At 38.2% G+C, this 24,308-nt stretch overlaps 1 protein-coding gene across 2 annotated transcripts in view; it reads right to left on the bottom strand.

The window, feature by feature from the left end:
• Positions 1–24,308, bottom strand: part of PTPRO (protein tyrosine phosphatase, receptor type O) — a 271,545-nt gene that overhangs the window by 60,509 nt on the left and 186,728 nt on the right. For both annotated transcript variants that reach the window (XM_025403255.1, XM_025403256.1), the window contains exons 8-12: positions 23,712–23,832; positions 22,300–22,493; positions 19,014–19,125; positions 14,363–14,514; positions 13,067–13,187 (exon numbers count right to left, since the gene is read on the bottom strand). In XM_025403255.1, the coding sequence (XP_025259040.1) occupies positions 13,067–13,187; positions 14,363–14,514; positions 19,014–19,125; positions 22,300–22,493; positions 23,712–23,832 (700 nt within the window). The remainder of the gene's footprint in view (positions 1–13,066; positions 13,188–14,362; positions 14,515–19,013; positions 19,126–22,299; positions 22,494–23,711; positions 23,833–24,308) is intronic.

Below are 24,308 nucleotides of genomic sequence, written 5' to 3'. Positions count from 1 at the left end.
TTACTTGGTTTCAAAACAAATATCTGAATTCCTCCTTTTCGATGATTCCAGGAATATATGCTTTTACTTAGCATTTTTATTTTGTTAGGAGTCATATATTGCAAAATTCTTAGAAAAAGATCAGTACTTTTATTGCGTCATTAATCTTGTTGCTTTTATTCTGAACTCAGGTATGGAACGAAATTCTAAAAGTTGAAGGAGCATAAAGGATCATCTAGCCCAGACTCATTTTATAGATAGGAAGCTGGAATTCAGAGGGTCTGAGTTACTTTGCTATGGTAAAGAATATGATGGCAAGGGCAAGAACTGGGATCCACACCTCTGGAGTCCTAATTAAGGGGAAACAACTGGTTTCCTCCCAGTCAGTGAGTTTCCCGTTCAGTTGCGTATAAGTGGGGATGACAAGCCCTCCTGAAAGTCCCTTTGCTTAGAAGACCAACTTTTCCAGAGTCAGCACCTGCTCAGGTATTTAGGTCAGTGCCAGACTTCACAGCCATTGCTCTATGTGTCCATCTTTCAGATTCTTCCAATACATTGGAGAGGATCATATACCTGCAGAATATGCAGTACCTTATGATGGGCAGGAGAGATGCCTTTAAAGAAGCTTTAAAGTGGGCCAGGCGCGGTGGCTTACGCCTGTAATCCCAGCATTGTGGGAGGCATTTGTGGATGGATCATGAGGTCAGGGTTCGAGACCAGCCTGACCAAAATGGTGAAACCCCCATCTCTACTAAAAATACAAAAATTAGCCGGGCGTGGTGGTGCACGCCTATAATCCCAGCTACTTGGGAGGCTGAGGCAGGAGAATCGCTTGAACCCGGCAGGTGGAGGTTGCAGTGAACAGAGATCAGGCCACTGCACTCCAGCCTGGATGACAGACTGAGACTCCGTCTCAAAAAAAAAAAAAAAAGAAAGAAGTACTAAAGCGGTTTGGCATGCCTCTGGACAGTTGACAAACCACAGTGACACTCAGAAGACTGCAGTGAGGAGGGGTATATTGAGGTGAGGGATTGGTTAGTGTCAGGCCCAGGTACAGAGCCATGGGACCATGGCATGGCTATCACTGAGAGCCTAAATCTGAAAACAATTCTTGCATGGGGTTGCTGGCCATGGAGGTATATATCAGAAGAGCAGCACGACAGGTATTGCCCCCTACAAACCGAAAGAACATGCATATGTTTATCTTACAAGAAGTCAATCAAAAGAAACCATCCATAAGCTGCCATCATGACCTTCACTCTTCTCACGGTCCTTTTAATGCCCATACTCTCTGTCTGTCATTGTCTTCCTGAAGATATATCCAGACAGAATCCTTCCACTGGCTCCCTGGGTTCCATCTCCTCTCTCCAATCAAGGACATCACACCAAGTCTCACCTCTAACTATCCTCCGTCAACAGTTTTCTCTGTTTTGTTGAATCATTTTGCTTAGCCTACAGACAAGCTGCTTTCAGTCACTTAAAGAAAACAAAATAAAAACAAAAAACTAACAAACACTCTTGGATTCTTCTATCCTTTAGCTCCTGTGCATTTTCTCTCCTTCCCTTTATAATATAATCCTCAAAGGTTTTGTTATTCTAGTTATTTTATGGTTTTCTCCTTTCATTCTCTTTGAACATCTTTTAATTAGATTTTTTTTTTCTGTCACCATGGCACCCAAATACTTCTCTCAAAATCACCAGTGACTTCTGGGCTGCTAAAATCGGTGGTCAATTCTCATTCCTCATCTTACCAGATGTTTTCACAGGTTTGACCTGGGCAATCTCCATTCACTGAGGTGCTCTCTTCCCTTGGCTCCTGGGACAGGACACTTTTCTGTGCTTTTCCTTGCTTCCCTGGCCAATGCTCCTCAGTCTCTTTTGCTGGTTTTTACTCACTATCTCCACATCTTAAAGTTGGAATGGCCCAGGGCTTAGTTCCTGGATAGCATTATTTTTTCTTTATTGAGTCTTTGTTAACTCATCACATCTGTCTCCTTCCTACGCTCAAATTTATATTTTCAGTCCTGAAGTATTCACTGAATCCAAGCCCCTCTATCTAACTGCCTGGTCAGTATTTGTTATTTAATGGTTTCACAGGAACCTTCAAAATGTTGGCCCATCCAGACCTGAATTTCTGACATTGCCCCCAAACCAGCCTCTCCCATAACCTTTTCCAAGTAATAAATAAAACCTCTGTCTTTCCAATTGCTCAGGCCCCAAATCTTGGTGGGTCTCTAGGCTTCTTTTATTCATTCATAGACAACATCTAAGTCCATCAGCAGATTCTCTCAGCAACACCTTCAAAATAAATTTTGAATCTGACCACTTTTCATCTCCTGTGTGGTTCCCAGTCTGACCTAAACAAGTATAATCTCTTATCTGGACAGACTCAATGTTCTTTAAACTTGAAGGTGATCATGTAATTTATCAGAAGTGTCCACACAGGAACATTTTTGGGGCAGAAAAGCCTTGCCCCAAATCCTAAAGAGGATTACTGCCTTTTAACTAATCCATAAGAAGTGTAAAGTGGGATTGTCTAAGGCAAGAGGGATGTATGGTCATATTACCTAGTCGGTTCCCTCCTGCCCTTATCCTTGCTCTGAACAATCTATTATCACCAGAGTGACACAGTGCAACCCGTTAGGTTATGTGCTTCTGCTTAAAGCATGCAACAGAGATTCATCTCACTCACAGGAAAGTGTCTTTTCAATGACCCTACGTGCTCTGTTCCCTTGCTACCTCTCTGCCTAATTTCTATGACTCTCCACTTTGTTTGTTCCACTCCAGCCACACTGCCTGCTTGCCTTTCCTCGAACTTGCCAGGAACACTACTGCCTCCAGAGCTGTGCACCTGTGGTTCCCTCTGCCTACAGAATCTCATCCCAGTGATCTCTTTGGCTTACTCCCTCATTTCCTTTAGGCTCTGACTCAAACATCACCTTCACAGTGACACTTATTCTACTCCCCACAAAAATAGCACCCATCCCCCATAGCGCTTCCTATCCTCTTTTCCTCTTTCACTTTTCTCCATGACACTTATCACCATTTAACATTCTTATATTTATGTTTATCATCTCCTTTTCTCCATTAGAATGAAAGTTGACATTTTTGTCAGTTTTGTTCATTTCTGTGTGCTCAGAACCAAGAAGAGTGTGTGGCATATAGTAAATGCTAAATAAATATTCGATATTCGCTGATTTACAGGATGAATAATTTTTTTTTAAAAAAAGTATAAGACCTTAAGCATTTTATCAGCTTATTTCTAGCTGACTGGCGGCCTAGAGATTTCTATATATCTATATCTATATCTGTATTTGAGAGAGACAGAGAGAAAAAGCCTACTATTCCCCAAATACTTAACATTTCAAAGTATTTTGATTTTTTCCTTGTCCACAGCCAAGTTATGTTTTAAGGATTTCTAATCTCTATAAAAGTTTCTATGACTGAGATTAAGAAAATCAAGCCAATATCCCTAAGACCAAATTCCAAAAGAGGAACAGAAAGTCACAAAAGTGGGTGTGAGGCTCCTCCCTGTTCTGTGAAATGTTTTAATAGAAAAATGAAGTTTGTAGGAAAAAGACCACACCTCAGTCTAGGAAAATAGAAGGAGCAGATGGATAAAAAGTACGAAATGACTGTTTCTGGACCAAGACCTAACAATGGATAAAGCGTGTCACATTTCTCTAAGCGCCAGCTTGTTTGAATGAGGACACAGTACTGAATTATCTCCAAGAGCTCTCCTAGCACTAAAGTTATATGATTCCTTACCTTGAACGTGCCCAAACATGTCTGCAGTCAGGATAAAGCAGAAATTTGATGACAGTGGTGTGCAATTCTGTTTTTTTTGTTTTGTTTTGTTTTCTCTGACCTCCTTAGCTTTTCCTTTCCACTCTCTTTCTGATTCTTCCTGCTAAGCTGAATTTCTAACTGCTGGAGTGGTTCTTCCAGACTCAATCCAGGGCTTCTCTTTTCTTCTCTATCTTTACTTACTACTTGGTGATTTCATCCAGACACTTCCAAATTTATATTTCCAGCCCAGAATTCTCCCCTGGCCTTCACATCTGCACCGGGATATCCAATAATCAGTAAAAATTTTTTTTTACATCCAAAGAAGAATCCTTGATTCTTACTTCACCCTAAATGTCCTCCTCCTGTAGTTTTACTAGTCATCTCAATCTCAGTGAATTGTGCCACCATTCGTCCTAGTTGCTCAAGAGTGAAGCCTGGGAGTCATTAATTTCCCTTTCCCTCACTTCCTGTTTCTGCCCTATCAGAAAGTTCTGTGGATACAACCTCCAAAAGAGCTCTTGAATTCTGTCCACTTCTCTTCATCTCCATTACAACCACTATAGTCAAAGTTACCATCACTCTCTTGCAACCTGTTTGAATTAGAATATTATTTTAAAGCTGGTGCAAATAGTCCCTTAATCAGTTCCCCTACTTTCATTGTTGATACAGTAATCCCTTTCTCATTAAGCAACCAGAGGGATTGTTTTAAATGTAAATCGGATTATTTATTTTAAGTTCTCTAAATGTCCCTTCATTACTCTGAAAATAATATTCCAACTGCATGCCTTCAAAGACCTACACTCAAGCCTGCCTTTTCCCTCTGCCTGGCATCCTCCTTCTTGGCCTTTTCTTGGCTGGTCTTCTTGTTATCCATGGCTTTCTCAAAGAAAGCTTTGACCACATAGTCATTCTGCACCACATTTCCCTGTTGCAGAGCACTGTACAGCACTTACTACCATCTTCCCCTTCACTAGATCATAAGCTCCTTGTGAACAGAAAGTGAAAGTAGCACTCTGGGTTCATTACCATCACTACTACCACAAGTAGTCTGGCATCTGAGTAGTAGTTAGAAGGTTCTCAATATGTATTAGTTAAATGGATTGATGAATGGACATTCTATTACCAGAGAGCTATTTGTGATGTGTCCAACACGTCTCATTCTCTTTTTTTTTTTTTTCCTTTCTTTTTCTTTTTTTTAAGGTTGGGAAACTGATTCTCTTATGTAGACTTAGCAAGTCCTCTTAAAGTTGGCCCAGGGATCCAGGTTGATTCACTAAAACTAGAAAATACGATTGGTTACTGGTTGAAGCCACGGTCATATGCAGACCAATGAGTTCTTGTAAAATGACAAGTCCTAGAGGCAGATTTGATTGATATTTGTAATGACTGACTGCCAAAGTGACCTGTCGTCACATACCACCAAAGTATCATGAAACTGCTGGCAACCTAAAATTCCTAATGGGATGGTTGGTTCAACATCCTAGGGAAGGCATCATTATTGGTGCATGTCTTTTTGTGGATGTTTATTGATGATACAATATTGAGAATTATTGGCAACTGTTTTGAGGGCTTTCTATCCTTGCACATGACATCTTGGATTAATTTATATGATACTGGACTCACTGGTAGTTTGGTTTCTTTCCATAGAGGCAGAACCTACCCTCCATGACACAGGAGTCATTCAGAGGCATTCTAAAGAGGCCTTTATTACAGATAAATTGCACTGCAGGTTAGTCCAACCTATTTTGGCCCTAGCTTTAACAACGGCATTCTAATTCAAACATGCTCTGAAAAATCTATGTGCCAAAGTTGTGTTTTTCTGTAAAGGAGAATGACTATGACTTCTATATATATCAAAATGAATGCTGTGAAGAAACATAAAACAACTAGAATGAAAGTTCTGTAAACACACACATACACACACACACACACACACACACACACACACACAACCTGCAATTCAGGTACTACTAAAGCAAGATATTATTTCACTTCTCTGAAAGGTGAAACTTGTTCTGATTAAATATTAACTGGCATACTATGTTCTGAGGTCCGCAATTTCAATTCATTCAACAGTATCTGTTAAGCAGTTATATGTGTTCAGGCATTGTGTTATACAAAATGGAAAGGGCTTATACACACAATAACATGATTAGTAGAACAGATCTTTTGACCAAAGGATAAAAACCAAAATTGTTTGTTTTCAAGAAAATAAGAAAGGCATTTCATATACAGATTGTCTTGTCTACAGAGAGGAATAACATAGAAACAATATTCCATTTGATATTTAAAATACCAATAAGAAAAAGCTTATTAATTCTAAGGGTTATATTAACTAGAAATAATTTCCATGAAAACTAACCTTTCCTTCTTGTAAAGTTTAAAGAAATTTTCCAAGCTGGTTTACATAGTCCATTCTGTTATCAGGGAGACATGGAGACTCCAAACATTTTGATAAGTTTGGGAAACTATCATGGTTTTAACTCACAGTCCTATGTAGGTACAATTGTACCAGTTCATGACTTTGACTTATATTCCTGAGGCACCATAGACCATGATGTCATATAGAAATTTCAGTGAAGTATCCAATAGGCCCACTAAATGCTACTTTGACAAGACCACCTCTGAACTTAAATTTTAAGGGAGACTGAAAAACCAAATGAGTTGGAGAAAGCTGCTAGGATCTGAGAAACACTTAACAGCTTCCTGTAATAGTAAAGCTTGGAAAAAGGAAGACGTTGGGAATGTGAGCGCAGTTTTCAAGTAATTACAGTTACCTGGAAATGAGTTTTTGAACGATCCTTTACACTCACAGAGGGCAGAGTCAGAGATAATGGTTAGAATTGGTACACAGGCAACTTTTTTCTTAATAGAAAGATTATGCAAAGTTGGAAGTTGGTGCTCTCCACATTCGTAGAATTTAAGTATAGACCACAAGGGAGGAAGAACAGATTGCCTTCAGTGCAGGAAAGATAAGAGGCTACCCTTGATCCTCAACTGGAGCACTAGCGCCCCCTTGAGGGTGTTTGGAAGTTTGGAGGAATGTTTTTATTAGTCACAACAGAGGGAATTAGCTAGCTGTTCTTTTGTGGTCAGGACTTAGAAATGCTAGCTGTCCTGGAATTATTAAGAGGACACCAAATGAAAAATTGTCCCATGTCCCACAACCCACATGACTTCCAAATGTCACACCAGAGAAAATCCACAATGTGTAAATTGCAAGTACTTCACTACATAGTATTGGAAGTTTTTAAAAAGGAATTAAGTAAAATAATTTAGAAGAAAGTTGTCATGAAAAGGCATATTTAAATGAAAATAAGATAATATTTAAAATTATAAATTATTCAATAATGTAATTTTGACTTCCATAGTGTCGAATCAGTACATCACATATTTCCAAATTACCTGTACAATTTTAAAGTATTTCAGCACAAAAACTTAGTTTTTGTCATGGCAAATATGAGACAAAGAAATTTAAGACTCAGTGACTTATGCATTGAGTTCTGGAGAAATGCAATTACTGGGTAAATTGAAGAAAGACAGTATTTTTTGCTTTTTAGATTTTCTGAAAGTTTTCTCAAAGTACATCACTGTCAACAATGCTACCCATGGTATTTAAGCTACTAATAAAACAACCGTGAATTAGTCTTTACTTACAGCTGCTAATATGAACACATGTAATAACAGAGATGACTTGAGACTGCTATGGACAGATTCAGACACAAAAATTAGCAGACATCTTAAAAAATGATGTTACTAAATTGCATTAACTATATGGAAAACACTTTTATTACCATTTGATAGACTTAATTTTTGAAATATGGAAATTATAAAATCTCTGCTGTGAAAATTACATATTGAAATTATGCATTTAATTTTGGGTTGCCACTCTTTCAGTCATACTGCCTCTAAAGGTCTACCACACAACTTTGTGTCAATCTATCCTCCATTGTCTGTGGCAGATTTTAGGATACTGTCTTCAAGTTTCCCTATAAGTATCAGAAACTAAATGTATACCGCAATAAATGGTCAATTTTTGAATGTAGAAGATGTGTTTTGTGTTACACAGTCACTTTCCAGTTGTATGTCATACTATAAAGAATTATTTTGACATTACACTACACAAAAAGATCCAGTTCATTTGCAAGAATGTTAAAGTGTCTGTTTTTCCTCATCCACAGCCTATTATTTTTCTTGGCATATTATCTTACAGAATGAATTTGGAAGTATTCCTTCCTATTCAACTTTTTTGAAGAGTTTGAGCAGGATTGGCATTAGTTCTTTAAGTGTCTGGTGAAATTCACGGATCAAACCATCAGGACCTGGGCTTTCTTTGGTAGGAGACTTTATTATTACTTTCATCTCATTGCTCATTATCAGTTCGTTAAGATTTTCTCTTTCTTAATGGTTCCATCTCGTTAGGTATGCTCAGGAGTTTATTCATTTCTTCTAGTTTTCCAATTTGTTGGTTTATAGTTGTTCATAGTAGCCTCTAATGATTCTTTGTATTTATGAGGTCTCTTGTTATGTCTACTTCTTTGTTTCTGATTTTATTTCTTTGGGTCTTCTCTCTTTTTTTCTCAATCTAGCCAAAGGTTTGTTGATTTTATCTTTTTAAATAACCAACTTTTTGTTATGTTGATCTTCTGTATTTATTTTTAGTCTCAATTTCATTTATCTGCTCTGACCTTTATATTTCTTTCCTTCTACTAATTTAGTGTTTGGTTTGCTTTTGCTTTTCTAGTTCCTTGAGGTGCATCATTAGGTTGTGCATTTGAACTTTTTACTTTTTTATATTAAGGGCATTTATTGCTAGAAACTTCCCTCATGCTATGGCTTTTGCTATATCCCACAGATTTTGGTATGTTGTATTTTCATTTTCATTTGTCTGAAGAATTTTAAAAATTCTTTTCTTAATTTCTTCATTGACTCATTTGTTGTTCAGGAACATGTTCAATTCCCATGTGTTTGTGTATTTTTTGAGGTTTCTCTTGTTATCACTTTCTGGTCTTATTCCATTGTGGTCAGAAAAGATACTTGATATTATTTCTACGTTTTGAATTTGTTGGGACTTGTTTTGTGTCCTAAGATATGATATATTCTAGAGAATGTTCCATGTGCAGTTAAAACAATGTGTATTCTCTAGCAGCTGGGCAAAATGTTCTTTAAATGTCTATTAGGACTATCAGGTCTCATGTGTAGTTTAACTCTGTTGTTTCTTCATTGATATTCTGTTGGATGATCTATATGTTACTGAGAGTGGGGTGGTGAAGTCCCCTACTATCATTGTAATCAAGTCTATCTGTTCCTTTAGATCAATTAATGTTTACTTTATATACTTAGGAGCTCCAGTGTTGGGTGTGTAGATATTTATAATTGTTATATCCTCTTGCTAAACTGATCTCTTTATCATATAGTAACCCTCTTTGTCTGTTTTTACAATTTTAGATTTGTGGCCTGTTTTATCTAACGTAAGCATAGCTACATCTGCCTTTTTGCTTGTTTGTTTTCCAGTAGCATGGAATATCTTTCTCCACCCCTTCACTTTCAGTCCCTGTGTGTCTTTACAGGTGAAGTGGGTTTCTTAAAGGCAACATATAGTTGGGTCTTATTTTTTTATCCATTCATCCACACTGTGACTTTTAATTGAGAATTGAGGCCATTTACATCCAGTGTTATTACTGCTAAGTACAGATTTACTACTGCCATTTTGTTGCCTGTTTTCAGGTTGTTTTGAGAATCGTCTCTTCCTTTCATTCTTTGTGGTTAAGTGATTATTAAGCACTATGTATTAATTTGTTGGTTTTTATTTTTAATTCACTGATTATATGATTTTGTGCTGTGCTTACCACGAGGCTTATAAAAAATCTTATAGATATAACAAGTTTATTTATTTATTTGTTCATTTTTAAGATGGGGGTCTTGCTCTGTCACACAGGCTGGAGTGCAGCAGTGTTATAATCACAGCTCACTGCAGCCTCAACCTCCGGGCTAAAGTGATCCTCCTGCCTCAGCCTCCCAAGTAGCTGGGACCACAGGCATGTGTCACCATACTCAGCTTTTTTTTTTTTTTTTTTTTTTTTTTAGTAGAGATGAGGTCTTGAATTCTTGGGCTCAAGTGATTCACCAACCTTGACCTCCCAAAGTGCTGGATTACAGGCATGAGCCACCATGCCTGGCCATAACAAGTTACTTTAAAGAGATGACAACTTATCTTAGATCATGAGCAAAAGAATAGAAAAAAGCAAAACCACCACACCCAAAAATTTACCTTTTAACTTCATTTCTCTCCACCCCCCAGTTTTGACTTTGTTGCCTCAATTTACATGCTTTACATTACCTGTCTCTTAACAGGTTGCTGTAGCTATTATTGTTTTTAAAAGATTTGTCTTTTGGGCTTTATACCAGAGTTATGGATGGATTGTACACCTCAATTACAGTAATAGAACATCGTGGGTTGGTCCATGTATTTAATTTTCCCAAAGGTCTAATACCTTGAAAAGTTTTCTTTTTACATGTGTCCTTTTCTCTCAGATTGAATAACTCTCTTGCATTTATTGTACGACAGGTCTAGTAGTGGTGAATTCTTTCATCTTTTGTTTTTCTGAGAAATACTTTATCTTTCCTTCATATTTGAAGGACAATTTTGCTGGATACATTATTCTTGGATGGCAGTTTTTTCTTTGAGCACTGTGAAAATGTTCTTCCTCATAGCGTGTACAGTTTGTTGCCAGATGAATTGCAGCTTGTTACCTGTTATTTGCTCCTTTTCTCTTGATACTTTCAGGATCTTCTCTTTGTTCTTGACCTTTGAGAGTTTTATTATTATCTGCTTTGGGATGATCTTATTTGAGTGGTATCTGTTTGGTATTCTCAGACCCTCCTGAACCTGGCTAATTATATCTTTCTCAAGTTTTGGAATGTTTTCTATTATTATTTCTTTGAGTAAACTTCCTTGCTCAGCTCCCCCTTGAATACTAATAATTCTTATGTTTGACCTTTTAAGGTTTTTTGTTGTTGTTGTTGAGAAGGAATCTGGCTCTGTCGCCCAGGCTGGAGTGCAGTGGCACGATCTCAGCTCACTGCAAGCTCCACCTCCCGGGTTCATGCCATTCTCCTGCCTCAGCCTCCTGAGTAGCTGGGACTACAGGCTCAGCCACTATGCCAGGCGAATTTTTTTTTTGTATTTTTAGTAGAGACAGGGTTTCACCGTGTTAGCCAGGATGGTCTCGATCTCCTGACCTCGTAATCTGCCCACCTTGGCCTCCCAAAGTGCTGGGATACAGGCATGAGCCACCTCGCCCGGCCTTTTTTATATGTCTTACAGGCAGACTTTGCTTACTTTCAGTCTTATTTTTCTTTTTGCTCCTCTAATGGTGTGTTTTCAAATAGGCTTTGAGCTCCCTGAATCATTCCTCTCCTTTGTCCATTCTGCTGTGATGAGTTTTTCAGTTCAGCAAACATATTTCCCAGTACCAAGATTTTGTTTGATTTAAAAATTTCTCTGATAAATTTCTGAATTGCTTTTCTGTGTTTTCCTGGACATCACTGATTTTCCTTAAACTGGATTTTGAATTCGTGTTCAGAGAGCTCACAAATCACCATCTTGTTAGGGTCAGTCATTGGATTTTTGCTTTGTCCTTTTCTGGGAGGGGGGTCACAGTTACCTGTTTGATGCTGTTTCTTATGGGCATAGATCTATGTCTTTGCATTAAAGAATTAACTATTTAGTCCACTTTCCTATGTCTGCCTTGCCTTGTTTTGTCTTTATTGGCTATATTTGCTTAGCAAATCTTTACCACTAGATCACTGCCTACATGTCAGCTCTAGGTGGCACCTTAAATCCAGATTTGCCCTGGCTCTGCCTGTCCTGAGAAGGAAAGGTCTTAAAGGAATTATCCTGGCAGTGTGTCAAAGTTGGCTAGGGGGCTCATGCCCCCAAGGGACCTGTGAAATAAACCTCCTACAGTATGGTGCTGTTGAACAGCCACTCTGATTTGGTGTCTCCTTTGGCCAAGTTACAGAGCAGAGTTGCTGGGACTGGGAATGGTAGTTCCACCTCACCTCTTTGTTTCTGCCTATCCTCAAGCTATTTCTCCCTTCGGGCAGTCACTATACTTCCTGTGGCTTAAGGCAAGGACAGATTTCCTGCCAGGGGAACACAACATAGTGGGGAAACTAGTTGACTACCTCAACCTCACTTTTTCCAGTGTAGAAACATGAGTTGGCAGAAGATTTTCTGCACACTTGTTGCCAGGCAGAATCGCGGGGGAGGTGTCATGAATGTGGAAGCCTGATTCTCCTACCATCTGCCCAGAGTTTTTTCACTTCTCTATGGCTCTGGAATCTGTTTCATTCTCGTATTTGAGTTCTGGGTTGTTTCTGGCGAAAAACTCAGAGCTGTATATTTGCTTTTGGTTTTCCGTTGGGTAGAGGGGAGTGAAGCCAGCTTGCTTCTATGCTGCCATTTATAAACTTTTGGTGTGTTGTCCCTACTTTAATTAAACTTATTTCCATCTTTCTCTCATTATATGATAATATAGCTCATCTTTGAGTACTTATCTTAACTCTAGTTTTTATTCTAGGATCTACCTGTATCTATGCTTGTTTAGTTATTTGTTATTAATTAATTTATGTTAAATTGTTCATTTCTTAGCTTATTTTTATACTTCTTATATAAAAGACTAGTGATCTTTTTATTTCTTGTAAACCCCAACTTATTCATTTTAATTATATCCAGGCATCAGGTAATTTCATTATGTCTTTTAGAGTAGTTGTGTCTGAACATATACATAGGGAATCCATATTATTTTATTATAAATTAGTTTCTTTTTGTCTTGATTTTATACTAGAGTTAGGAAACTATATAAAATTTAAAAAATCAATATGTAGATTTTAAAATCCATTACTATTTAAGATAATAAAGAGGGTATTACATAATATTACATAATATTAATATGAAAATAAAATGTTGTCTTATAGGGTTGTGAACACTGCATTAGATAATCTCTAATGTGCTTCCATCTCCAAAATCCTATGACTACCTGGTTTCTTTAACCTTACCAAGAATAGTGAACACCACTGTTTCCCAGAACAGTATGTATCCCACTCACAGAAACTTGTACCAAGTTGAACATACTCTTTTGCTAGTACGAATGTCCATTTTCTACTCATAAAAAATTAGCCATTTTTCTGTTATTATTTCATTGAATTGAGGAGGTCTTGCTGAATCAAATGATGCAAACATTAGTTCTCCCAACATGATTATTTCACACCCATCTCTGTGTCCTCTTCTTACCTAGCTTGACAAGGCGGAGCATGGAGGTATTACTTCCTCTTTCAGTGCAAGCGGTTACTGAGAGGTTGTAGATGTCGCCTGGAGGCAAGCTGAGAATTGCAGTCATGACATTGCGTGTTACCTGCAAGATCATCAAAATCGAGGGTTTAAACTTTTAGTGAATGAGTCACTGCACCACCCCAAAAAACTAAAGGACTATAGCAGACACATTCCCTCTCTGTTCTATGCTGCACTCTGCAATTTATTATATTATAGATACGTTATATCTTCTGAAAATTTTATAAATTCCTCAGTTGGACCCAATGCAAGGTAGCCTTAACAATGCATTATATACATCAGAACAATTTTGTGATTAATTCCCTTATTTGGAATGGGTCTCATTCTGACATTTTCTCATATATTCATAACAGGTTTTAGAAAAGAAAATTACTGAGTTGCTACTGATACGTACATTCTAAGAAATTTAAAAGAAACCTACCCATATCTGTAGACGTGTGGCTTCCTACCTAAGGGCCATTGTTATTTTCCATCTTCTCCTACAGCTAGAGGGGACGATGTGACCTAGCTCTGATCAGTGGATTTTAAGTAGAAGCCACATGGACAACTTATAGTTCAGTTCATATCCTGTAAGTGCTGGGCTCCCACATCCTCCCTTTTCTTTTCCCCTTCCTGCAGGCTGGAACATGGAGGTAATGATGATAAAGGTTTATCTCTAGAGACAAGGACTGTGCATAGTGGCAGATGGAACAACAAAACAGAATTTGCCTCCCTGGTCGACCCCTTAAAGCAGAAGTGCCCGGTTAGTCCTGTGCTTTAATGGGAGAGGTATAAACTTCTATTTTGTTTGAGCCACTCTCCTTTTGTTTGTTTCTTTATTACAATAGTTTAGTCTGTACCCTAATCAATAAACATCAAAAAGCATATTTTGGAGAAAAGAAGTCAGTAGTCCCAAAGTCCCCAAATCTTTAGGTGTTGGTGATATATGGGAAAAATTGGAAATATGTTAATTGTAGTTTCCTTGAAAATGTTTGGCATCCTGAAGAAAAAGCTGAAATCATAATTCTAAATATAAATGAAATCAATAGTTGCAGCTCTTACAGCTCACTGTTAAAGATTAAATGGTAAGCTCTATGAAAGGAAGAATTTAATTTTTGTTCACTGTCTTATCTCCAGAGCCTAAAACAGACAACTGGCATGCAAACATTTGATGCATCAATAAATGATTGTTTAGTGGTTTTCAATAGTTCATAAAACTAAATTTACAGACACCCAATACTAGCATTCAAAGAAACATACACTCTTTTTAATTTTCTTTTTTCCTTCTGCAACAACCATCCAGTGAAGCATTCTAGAATGGGACAAGTCCGTTGTATCATCCCCATATGTCCAACTGATGTATAACAGACTGTTGAAATATTCCACAGAAGTGATTTCTGGAGCCACTGGGGCTACAAGGGAGAAACAAGGCACAATTTAGTATAATAGACAGATAAATAAATTACTTACTAGTAGAGCATGAAATCCTACATAGAGTCAACTTAGCGAATTAGAATTCACAGCACACGATAGTCTTGGTAACTTCAGGACCTCTCATTAACAGTGAAGGATGGTGATACAGGATGGGCACTTGTTTTATGGGATCCCACATCTTGTAAATCTAAGATACAAGACACCCAGACCCATCTGTACCTGAGGATATCAAAGTCTTTTATATAAATTTCACCATTACAAAATTCCTAAAAAGTTCACTTATTTGGGTATATTTGTTACATCAACCAATTAATATTAATAGGCATCAGTGGAGTTATTATTCAAGTAGGATTAAATAACTTAGAGTCCTGTAAACTAAGTCTCTTTCATTTACTTGCAGCAAAGACGTTTATGGGAATAAAGAACAGTAGGATACAAGGGTAGAAAGATAGAAGATCATAGTACTACAAGTAGGATAGAAGACAAATGTTATTTCCATAAAATAACAAGACACTATTTACAGTGTTCTAGCCCAGTGCTTTGCAGAAAACAGGCTCTTAATAAATGCTGCTGAGCGAGTAGTGAGAGAGGAAAGAAGGGAAGAACAAGTTTTTTTTTTTTAAATCATGCCACGAAGCTAAATTCTAACACTAAGCTTGCTACTTTATCATCTTACACATTTAAATTTTCAAAAATTTAAGCAGGGAATGCCTGTAATCCCTGCATTTCAGGAAGTTGACGTGGGTGGATCGCTTGAGTCCAGGAGTTGGAGACCAGCCTGGGCAACATAGCAAAACCCCATCTTTACAAAAAATTAGAAAATTCAACCGGGCATGGTGGCACACCTTGTTGTCCTAGCTACTAGGGAGGCTGAGGGGGTAGGACTATTTGAGCCCAGGAGGTCTAGGCTGCAGTGAACCATGAGCCTGCCACTGCATTCCAGCCTGGGTGACAGAGTAAGACCCTGCCTCAAAAAAAAAATTACTTTTAATTTATTTTATTTTTATTTTTATTTTTGAGGCAGGGTCTCACTCTGTCACGCAAGCGGTAGTGCAGTGGCACAATCTCAGCTCACTGCAGCCTTGACCTCCCAGGCTCAAGCATCCCTCCTGCCTCAGTCTACCAAGTAGCTAGGACTACAGGTACAGGCCACCATACCCGGCTAATTTTTGTAATTTTTGTAGAGCCGGGATCTTTCTGTGTTGCCTAGGCTGGTCTCGAACTCCTGGGCTCAAGCAATCTGCCCATCTTGGTCTCCCAAAGTGCTGGGATTACAGGCGTGAGCTTCCACGCCCAGCCAAAAAGAAAAAAAAAAAAAATTAAACATTTGCTAACTAGGGAGGAGAATTCATCACAAGCTTTATACTATATAGGCTCTGAAAACATATTTTAATTACTTTTTAAAGTAACTGCTAACTCTGATTATTTTAAAAAACAAATACGCAGTTGAATTTAAATATCATGTGTACGTTGGTTTGAAGACAGTCGGTGTTCCATTCTGAGATACAGCATAATGTCAACTAAAATCTTTGGAAAATTTCTATAAAGAATCATTTCTCCTAATATGATGCTAATACTTACAACAAACATTCATAACTAGCTATGCTTTCAAAAATATTCACTGAAGAATTTGTAATATATAAAGTAAAAATGCATTTCTGTTTCATGTGAAATAGGAGTGGCATTTATATAGTATGCTTAGCAATAAAATCTTGAAAGATAAACAATTCATCTAACAAGTAACAGAAATCTACATCATATTTCAGAATATTCTACTAAAGGAAAATAACCTTGGCTTCCTTATAACCTCCTAATATATTCCAACATACTTCATCATATACAAGAACCTATGCATATATTTCTTCAAAGGATATTTTCTCATGTTCCAATGTTAGTGAGGAAAAGAAATATCTTTAAAATTGCAAACCCAGAAGTATGTCTCTTTCCTCTCAACATGTCAGATTTTTATTTCCATGTTGTTGCTTTAAAACCTAGCATATTGCTAGCAGGCCACAAGATGTCACTATTTGTTTATTAATAATTTGGCCCCTCAGCATAATTACTATGATTGAGGGCTAGTCAACTGAATTGCCTAACAAAGATGGTGTACTTGAGTTCCTAATAAATCACACCTAATTCAAATATTTTGTTCTTGTTTCCTTTTATACCACACAATTTGGAAAATTAAAGCATAGGAGAGCTAAGCATGAGATTCTTATTTGCTTTAAATAAGAAGGTAAAAAACATCACACACACATGCGTTTTTACTTTATATATTACAAATTCTTCAGTGAATAATTATTTTTGAAAGCATAGCTAGTTATGAATGTTTGTTATAAGTATTCGCATTATATGAGGCCTGTTGGGGGGTGGGAGCAAGGCGAGGGAGAGCATTAGGACAAATACGTAATGTATGTGGGGCTTAAAACCTAGATGACAGGTTGATAGGTGCAGCAAACCACCATGGCACATGTATATCTAGGTAACAAACCTGCATGTTCTGTACATGCATCCCAGAACTTAAAGTAAAATGTAAAAAAAAGATTAAAAAAAGCCTACTACAATTTTCAACTGGTTTAAAAAATAAGTATAAACATGATAATAATCTATCATATATATTGTAATAGTGACTTACGTTACATGATTTAATTCTCACACATACTGTGGGATATTTATTATTATTTATTTATTATTATTATACCCATTTTATAGATGTGAGAATTGAGACCATCTCTGTCAATATGCTCAGACAATACCTACAGACTGCTGGTTCAGCATCATTTATTTATTTGACCCAGGAAAAGATAGAAAATCGTCAACATCAATACATTGGAGACAACAGACTGCTTAACAGGTAAGCAGCTTGTTTATTAACCATAGTTTATGAATCCAGCCTTGCTATGTCCATTTAAACTGTTATGAAGTATGCCAAATCCTAGTCAATTTCCCATCTTGAAAGGCATACTTTATACCGCTCGAACCAGAAAGCCAAATCCTATTAATATTTCATTTCTTTTGCCCCCCTTAAGAGACAGTGCAAAGACTGTCAAGGTGGTGTTCAATATATTAAGTCTTGCTCTACTAACCAGTTGTCTCCAAGTAGGCTTTAGAGCCTATTTAGCTGATATTTTAGGGGGTTCTGCCGGTGAGAAAATAGAAGCCCAGAATCATTAAGATAATTTGCTCAAAGTTTGACAGCTAGAAATGAGCAGTCCCAGGTTGAGATGTTACATCTGGGCTTTTTCTAGACAACTGTTGTGGTGAGAAGGAAAGAGCGTTCTCAGAACGTTTATATCAATATAGTTAAATTATAAGAATTATTGATACAGTGAAGTTTAATTATAATTAAATATGTGATTATCAATATAGGTAAACGCCTAACACAGTGCTTGCCAAGTAATTGCTATTTTCTCCTTTTTGGGTATTATTTCACTTTTATGCTCTAATATTACTATTAAAATCTGGAACAAAAAGTGCTCTGGATATTGGCTAGTAGAGAAAAGAGACATGCTTATGGAAGTTAATTGTGTAAGAATTCACAGATCATTGATTTCTTTCCACTGTTTTTCACTGATAAATTTCAACAGCGTTAACTAGATGTCCACTGAGGAAACTGTTTGCCAAATTATTCTTCTAAGCAGTATTTTTCTCCTCTGTTTTCTCAGGACAACTCTAATTACAACCTTGTCGTTTGATAAAAGTTTCTTGAAATGTCTTAGTTCAAACAACAAAGATTAGTGTTTCTTTGATGAATTTTCCCTTTTCATTGCTATCTCTGACTACTGATGATGCAACTACATAATTTAAGGTTTCCGAGGATCTAAGACTAATCGTTTTTTAAGTGCTTAAACTTTGTGCCTGTATTTTGCAAAGTAGCTTATATAATAATGAAGTTGTAATAACAGACAACTGATACTATTATCATCCTCATTTTCCACATTAAAAAAAAAACAGGTTTAGAAACGTTAACGTGCTCAAGATTATATGTGGTGTGTGGGAGGGTCTATTCAAATCCAGATCTATCTGTCTCTAAACCCTATTTTTTTATTTCCACAATGGACCCTACTGCAGTCAGCCTATGACTTTAAAAATGGCTTAATTAATAAGAAAATGGAGGCACTCTAACAAATATAATAATCATATGGGTAAAATAAATTGACTGTGTAGTGTAAAGCTGATGGCTGTGCCTGCCATATCTCTATTCTAATCAATCCCAGCTGGGGAGTACATAAATTAAGGTCAGTGCCTCAGAATAAAATAAGTCAATGGTGGTAGCTCAGAATAAAAATGGTATTTTGATTTTTAAAGATTATCAACTAAACAAAATAATGAATCATCAGAATCAATATTATCTCCCATGAAACTGATGTTCACCAGTGCTGGGTGAATGACTGGCACTTTCTAGAGATTTGGAACCTTGGTAACTCCTCACAATAATGCTCCCTCCTCATGGAACCATTCCCCACACACGCCTCACCTGTTATGAAGCTGATGGTAGAGCTGTCACAGCAGCTCAATTCTGGATCTCCCCACGTCACCATGGTAACCCGGAAGTTGTAGTACCATGCTGGCAGCAGATTAGCTATTCTCTGAATGAGAAAAGCAAGCAAGGAGACAAAAGACTGTGGGAGAAAGTACTATTTTTGGAGTAGAGTTACTTTCATAAAAAATTAATACGTAATTTTAATTTTCCTTTATATTGTCTTTTTGTATTTCCTAAATTTACTATAATAAAATATTCTTTCTAGAATGAAATGAGATATAAAGTAAAATAGAAAAATATAAATTTTAAAAAGTGATTTAAAGATATACAGCCAAAGATTTCCAATATTTGTTTCATTTTGCAATTTTGTAATATTACACACGTGAAATAGTGCTTATTTATAAGTGACTGTACATACATTTCTCCCTATTTCTAAGACAAGTAACCTCTCACAACTCGGTGTTTTTTCAAGGTAAACCATGAACAGGAGTCCTTCAGAGACTTCAACTGGGTAGAGAGCAATTGTGTACTTTGTGAATAGCCCATGGGTAATCTACACTTTTCAAAATTATCTCAATTTCAGAAAGAGCAATTTTTACCCGTTTTCTTAAAAACCATCCTCTAAAAGCCTGACATTAGAGGTATTTAATTGATCTGTGGATGCCACGAAGAGGCATCATTAAAATTAGGCAGTGTCAAACTAACTATTGAATACTAAAGGGAAATCTCTTTGTGTTCCTCCCCAGGATCTGGGAGAAGCAATAAGCACTTGATTGCTCTATTCTGTGCTTAGGAAAAAATGTTGATTAACAAATATATTCAATTAGAGATGACTGCTAGCTTCACACAATTATCTGTTTCCCTCCCTCTCAAAACAAAAGAGAATCTCAAAACCTAAAAGCAAAAACAACGAAAAAACCTTGAAAATAGCCATACCTATCTGATATGGTTTGGCTGTATCCCCACCCAAATCTCATCTTGAATTCCCACGTGTTGTGGGAGGGAGCTGGTGGGAGGTAACTGAATCATGGGGGCAGGTCTTTCCTGTGCTGTTCTGATGATAGTGAGTAAGTCTCTTTAGATCTGATGGTTATTATAAGGGGGAGTTTTCCTGCACAAGCTCTCTTGCTTGGTACCATCCATGTAAGACATGACTTGCTCCTCTTTGCCTTCTGCCATGATTGTGGGGCTTCCCCAGCCACGTGGAACTGTAAGTCCTATTAAACCTCCTTCTTTTGTAAATTGCCCAGCCTTGTGTATGTCTTTGTCAGCAGCATGAAAATGAACTAATACAGTAAATTGGTACTGAGAGTGGGGTGCTGCTGAGAAGATACCTAAAAATGTGGAAGTGACTTTGGAACTGGGTAACAGGCAGAGGTTGGAATAGTCTGGAGGGCTCAGAAGACAGTAAAATGTGGGAAAGTTTGGAATTCCCTAGGACTTGTTGAATGGCTTTGACCAAAATGCTGATAATGATATGGACAATGAAATCTTTAGGAACTGGAGCAAAGGTGATTCTTGTTATGTTTTAGCAAAGAGACTGGCAGCATTTTGTGCCTCCCTTAGGGATTTTGGAACTTTGAACTTAAGAGAGATGATTTAGGGTATCTGGCAGAATAAATTTCTAAGCAGCAAAGCATTCAAGAGGTGACTTGGTGCTGTTAAAGGCATTCAGTTTTAAAAGGTAAACAGAGCATAAAAGTTTGGAAAATTTGCAACTTGACAATGTGATAGAAAAGAAAATCCCATTTTCTGAGGAGAAATTCAAGTTGGCTGCAGAAATTTGAATAAATAATGAGGAGCTGAATGTTAATCCCCAAGACAATGGGGAAAATGTCTCCAGGTCAGGTTAGAGGTCTTCATGGAAGCCCCTCCCATCACAGGCCTGGAGGTCTGGGAAGAAAAAGTGGTTTTGTGGCCCAGGCCCAGGGTCCCTGTGCTGTGTGCAGCCTAGAGACTTGGTGCCCTGCATCCTAGCCATGGGTGAAAGGGGCCAACGTAGAGATCAGGTGGTGGCTTCAGAGGGTGCAAGCCCCAAGCCTTGGTAGCTTCCATGTGGTGTTGAGACTGTGGGTGCACAGGAGTCAAGAATTGAGGTTTGGGAACCTCCAGTTAGATTTCAGAAAATGTATGGAAACACTTGGATACCCAGGCAAAAGTTTGCTGCAGCGGGGCAGGGCCCTCATGGAGAACCTCTGCTAGGGCAACGTAGAAGGGAAACGTGGGGCCAGAGACCCCACACAGAGTCCCTACTGGGGTACTGCCTAGTGGAGCTGTGAGAAGAGGGCCGCCACCCTCCAGACCCCAGAATGGTAGACCCACTGACAGCTTGCACTGTGCACCTGGAAAAGCTGCAGACACTCGATGCCAGCCTGTGAATGCAGCCAGGAGTGGGGATATATGCTGCAAAGCCACAGGAGTGGAACTGCCCAAGACCGTGCAAACCCACCTCTTGCATCAGCATGACCTGGATGTGAGACATGGAGTCAAAGGAGATCATTTTGGAGCTTTGAGATTTGACTGTCCCACTGGATTTTGGAGTTGCATAGGGCCTGTAGCCTCTTTGTTTTGGTCAATGTTTCCCATTTGGAACAGCTGTATCAATGCCTGTACCCCGAATGTATCTAGGAAGTAACTAACTTGGTTTTGATTTTACAGACTCATGAGCAGAAGGGACTTGCCTTGTCTCAGATGAGACTTTTGACTGTGCACTTTTGAGTTAATTAGTTAAGACTTTTCAGGACTGTTGGGAAGGCATGGTTGGTTGTGAAATGTGAGGACATGAGATTTGGGAGGGGCAAGGGGAAGAATACTATGGTTTGGTTGTGCTCCCACCCAAATCTTATCTTGAATTCCCACATATTGTGGGAGGGACCTTGTGGGAAGTAACTGAATCATGGGGGCATGTCTTTCCCATGCCATTGTTGTGATAGTGAGTAAGTCTCATGAGATCTGATGGTTATTATAAGACGGAGTTTTCCTGCACAAGCTCTCTTTGCTTGCTGCCATCTGTATAAGACGTGACTTGCTGTTCCCTGCCTTCTGTCCTGATTGTGAGGCTTCCCCAGCCACGTGGAACTGTAAGTCCAATTAAACTTCTTTCTTTTGTAAATTGCTCAGTCGTGAGTGTTTCTTTGTCAGCAATGTGAAAATGAACTAACACACTATGTATATTTACAAAATAATCAAATTTATAGATAATTTTTAAAAGATACATTTGGTACATAAAGGCTTGCCTGTTCCCATAGGAAAGAGTGACAGTTGGTTAAGGGAAGATTACCACAGATGCAGTTAAGGAGACAGTTGCTGCTATTTCATAGTAGGTTGTCCACTCCGATGTCATTGTAGCAGGGTTGAAATAAAACATTTCAACCACATATTTTCTGAACACGCCTAAATAAGGTCTGGTCCAGCTCAGAACCACTGCCGTAGGACCCAAGGGATAGAGCATTAAATCCTTTATTCCTGTGGGAACTAAAAAGAAGAGAGGAAGGGGGTAGAAAAATAAAGTTAAGAAGGAATGTTTACTGTCTTAGCAATGGCCTCAAACTTCTACTTAATGACCCAAATTTTCACTCTTCTGATACAATCCCTTCCTCCCTCCCTCCCTTCCTTCCTTCCTTCCTCGCTTCCTTGCTTCCTCCTCTTCCTTCCTGACTCTCCCTGCCCTCCCCCTCCCTCCCTTCCTCCTTTCGTCTTTCAGTCTTCCCTCCTTCCTTCCTTCTCTCTCTTTCCTTCTTTCTTTCCTTCTTTCTTTCTTTCTTTCTTTCTTTCTTTCTTTCTTTCTTTCTTTCTTTCTTTCTTTCTTTCTTTCTTTCTTTCTTCTTTCTTTCTTTCTTTCTTTTCTTTCTTTCTTTCTTTCTTTCTTTCTTTCTTTCTTTCTTTCTTTCTTTCTTTCTTTCTTTCTCTTTCTTTTCTTTCTTTCTTTCTTTTTCTTTCTTTCTCTCTCTCTCTTTCTCTCTCTCTTTCTTTCCTATTTTCTTTCTCTTTTTTTTTTTTTTGAGACAGGGTTTGCTGTGTTACCAAGGCTGGATTAAAACTTCTGGGCTCGGCTAGGTGTGGTGGCTCATGCCTGTAATCCCAGCACTTTGGGAGGCCAAGACGGGCAGATCGCGAGGTCAGGAAATCGAGCCCATCCTGGCTAACATGGTGAAACCCCGTCTCTTCTAAAAATACAAGAAATTAGCCAGGTGTGGTGGCACGTGCCTGTGGTCCCAGCTGCTCAGGAGGCTGAGGCCGGAGAATCGCTTGAACCTGGGAGGCGGAAGTTGCAGTGAGCTGAGATTGCACTACTGCATTCCAACCTGGGTGACATAGCGAGACTTTGTCTCAAAAACAACAACAACAACAACAACAACAACAAACAACTTCTGGGCTCAAGCAGTCCTCCCACCTCAGCCTCCCAAGTAGCTGGAACTTTAGGTGTGTGCCACGGCACACAGCTTTACTCTTGTTGTGTAATCATTGAAAACTAAAGTATGTTTGGCTCTGAGTTTTTCCACAAGTAATAAATATTAAGAATGTTTTCCAAGTATACAATTCTAGCTGTGTATTACTCTGACGGTAGCATATTGGATGAACTAAGATAGGCTTTCCAAATACGACGATAATGATTTGAGCTTGCATATTGCACCCCTCCAGTTAGTACCCTAATATATAGGTCACTCATTCTTCTTTTGGCCAGCAACTTACCAATAGCAAATGTCACAGGATCTGAAGGTGGTCCAATCAAAGGGCCTTTCCTTAGGTATATTACCACCTGGTACTGGGCACCAGGAACCAGATTTTCAATAACAGGTTTGCTTGAGTTCACCTTTAAACCAAACACCCGATAAGATTTATTTAGAGCTGGGCTTTCAGAATGTTACACAGAGGCTGAAATAATATTCAGAGACTCTTTTTGGAATCACAGATGACTTTGAAATCCAGAAGACTTTACTGAAGCTGTCAGATTCCAAAATTAGGATGATTTATAGTTTATGTGAACTTTGAAGGGAACCTAGAAGATTCAAATTTTTTCTATTCTAAGCCCTGTGAACTGCTTTATACCCATCAATGTCAATTGTAACTATGCACACTAGAGACACATCAGCCTCTAACCATAATCAAATCAGCAATACCATGAGGATAGTTTGACATTCTAAATTGTAGTGTCAGCTGATTACATGCAAATATCAGTACAGAAATGTCTTTAGTCTCTTGTCATTTAGAAGCATATAATATCTAATTATAGAAATGGAAATGACCGCCGGGCACAGTGACTCATGCGTGTAATCCCAGCACTTTGGG

Source organism: Theropithecus gelada, chromosome 11 (genome assembly GCF_003255815.1).
Source record: "Theropithecus gelada isolate Dixy chromosome 11, Tgel_1.0, whole genome shotgun sequence".
Lineage (NCBI taxonomy): Eukaryota > Metazoa > Chordata > Mammalia > Primates > Cercopithecidae > Theropithecus > Theropithecus gelada.
The sequence above is the reverse complement of the archived record's forward strand: the minus strand, read 5'-3'. Positions and strand labels throughout refer to the sequence as shown.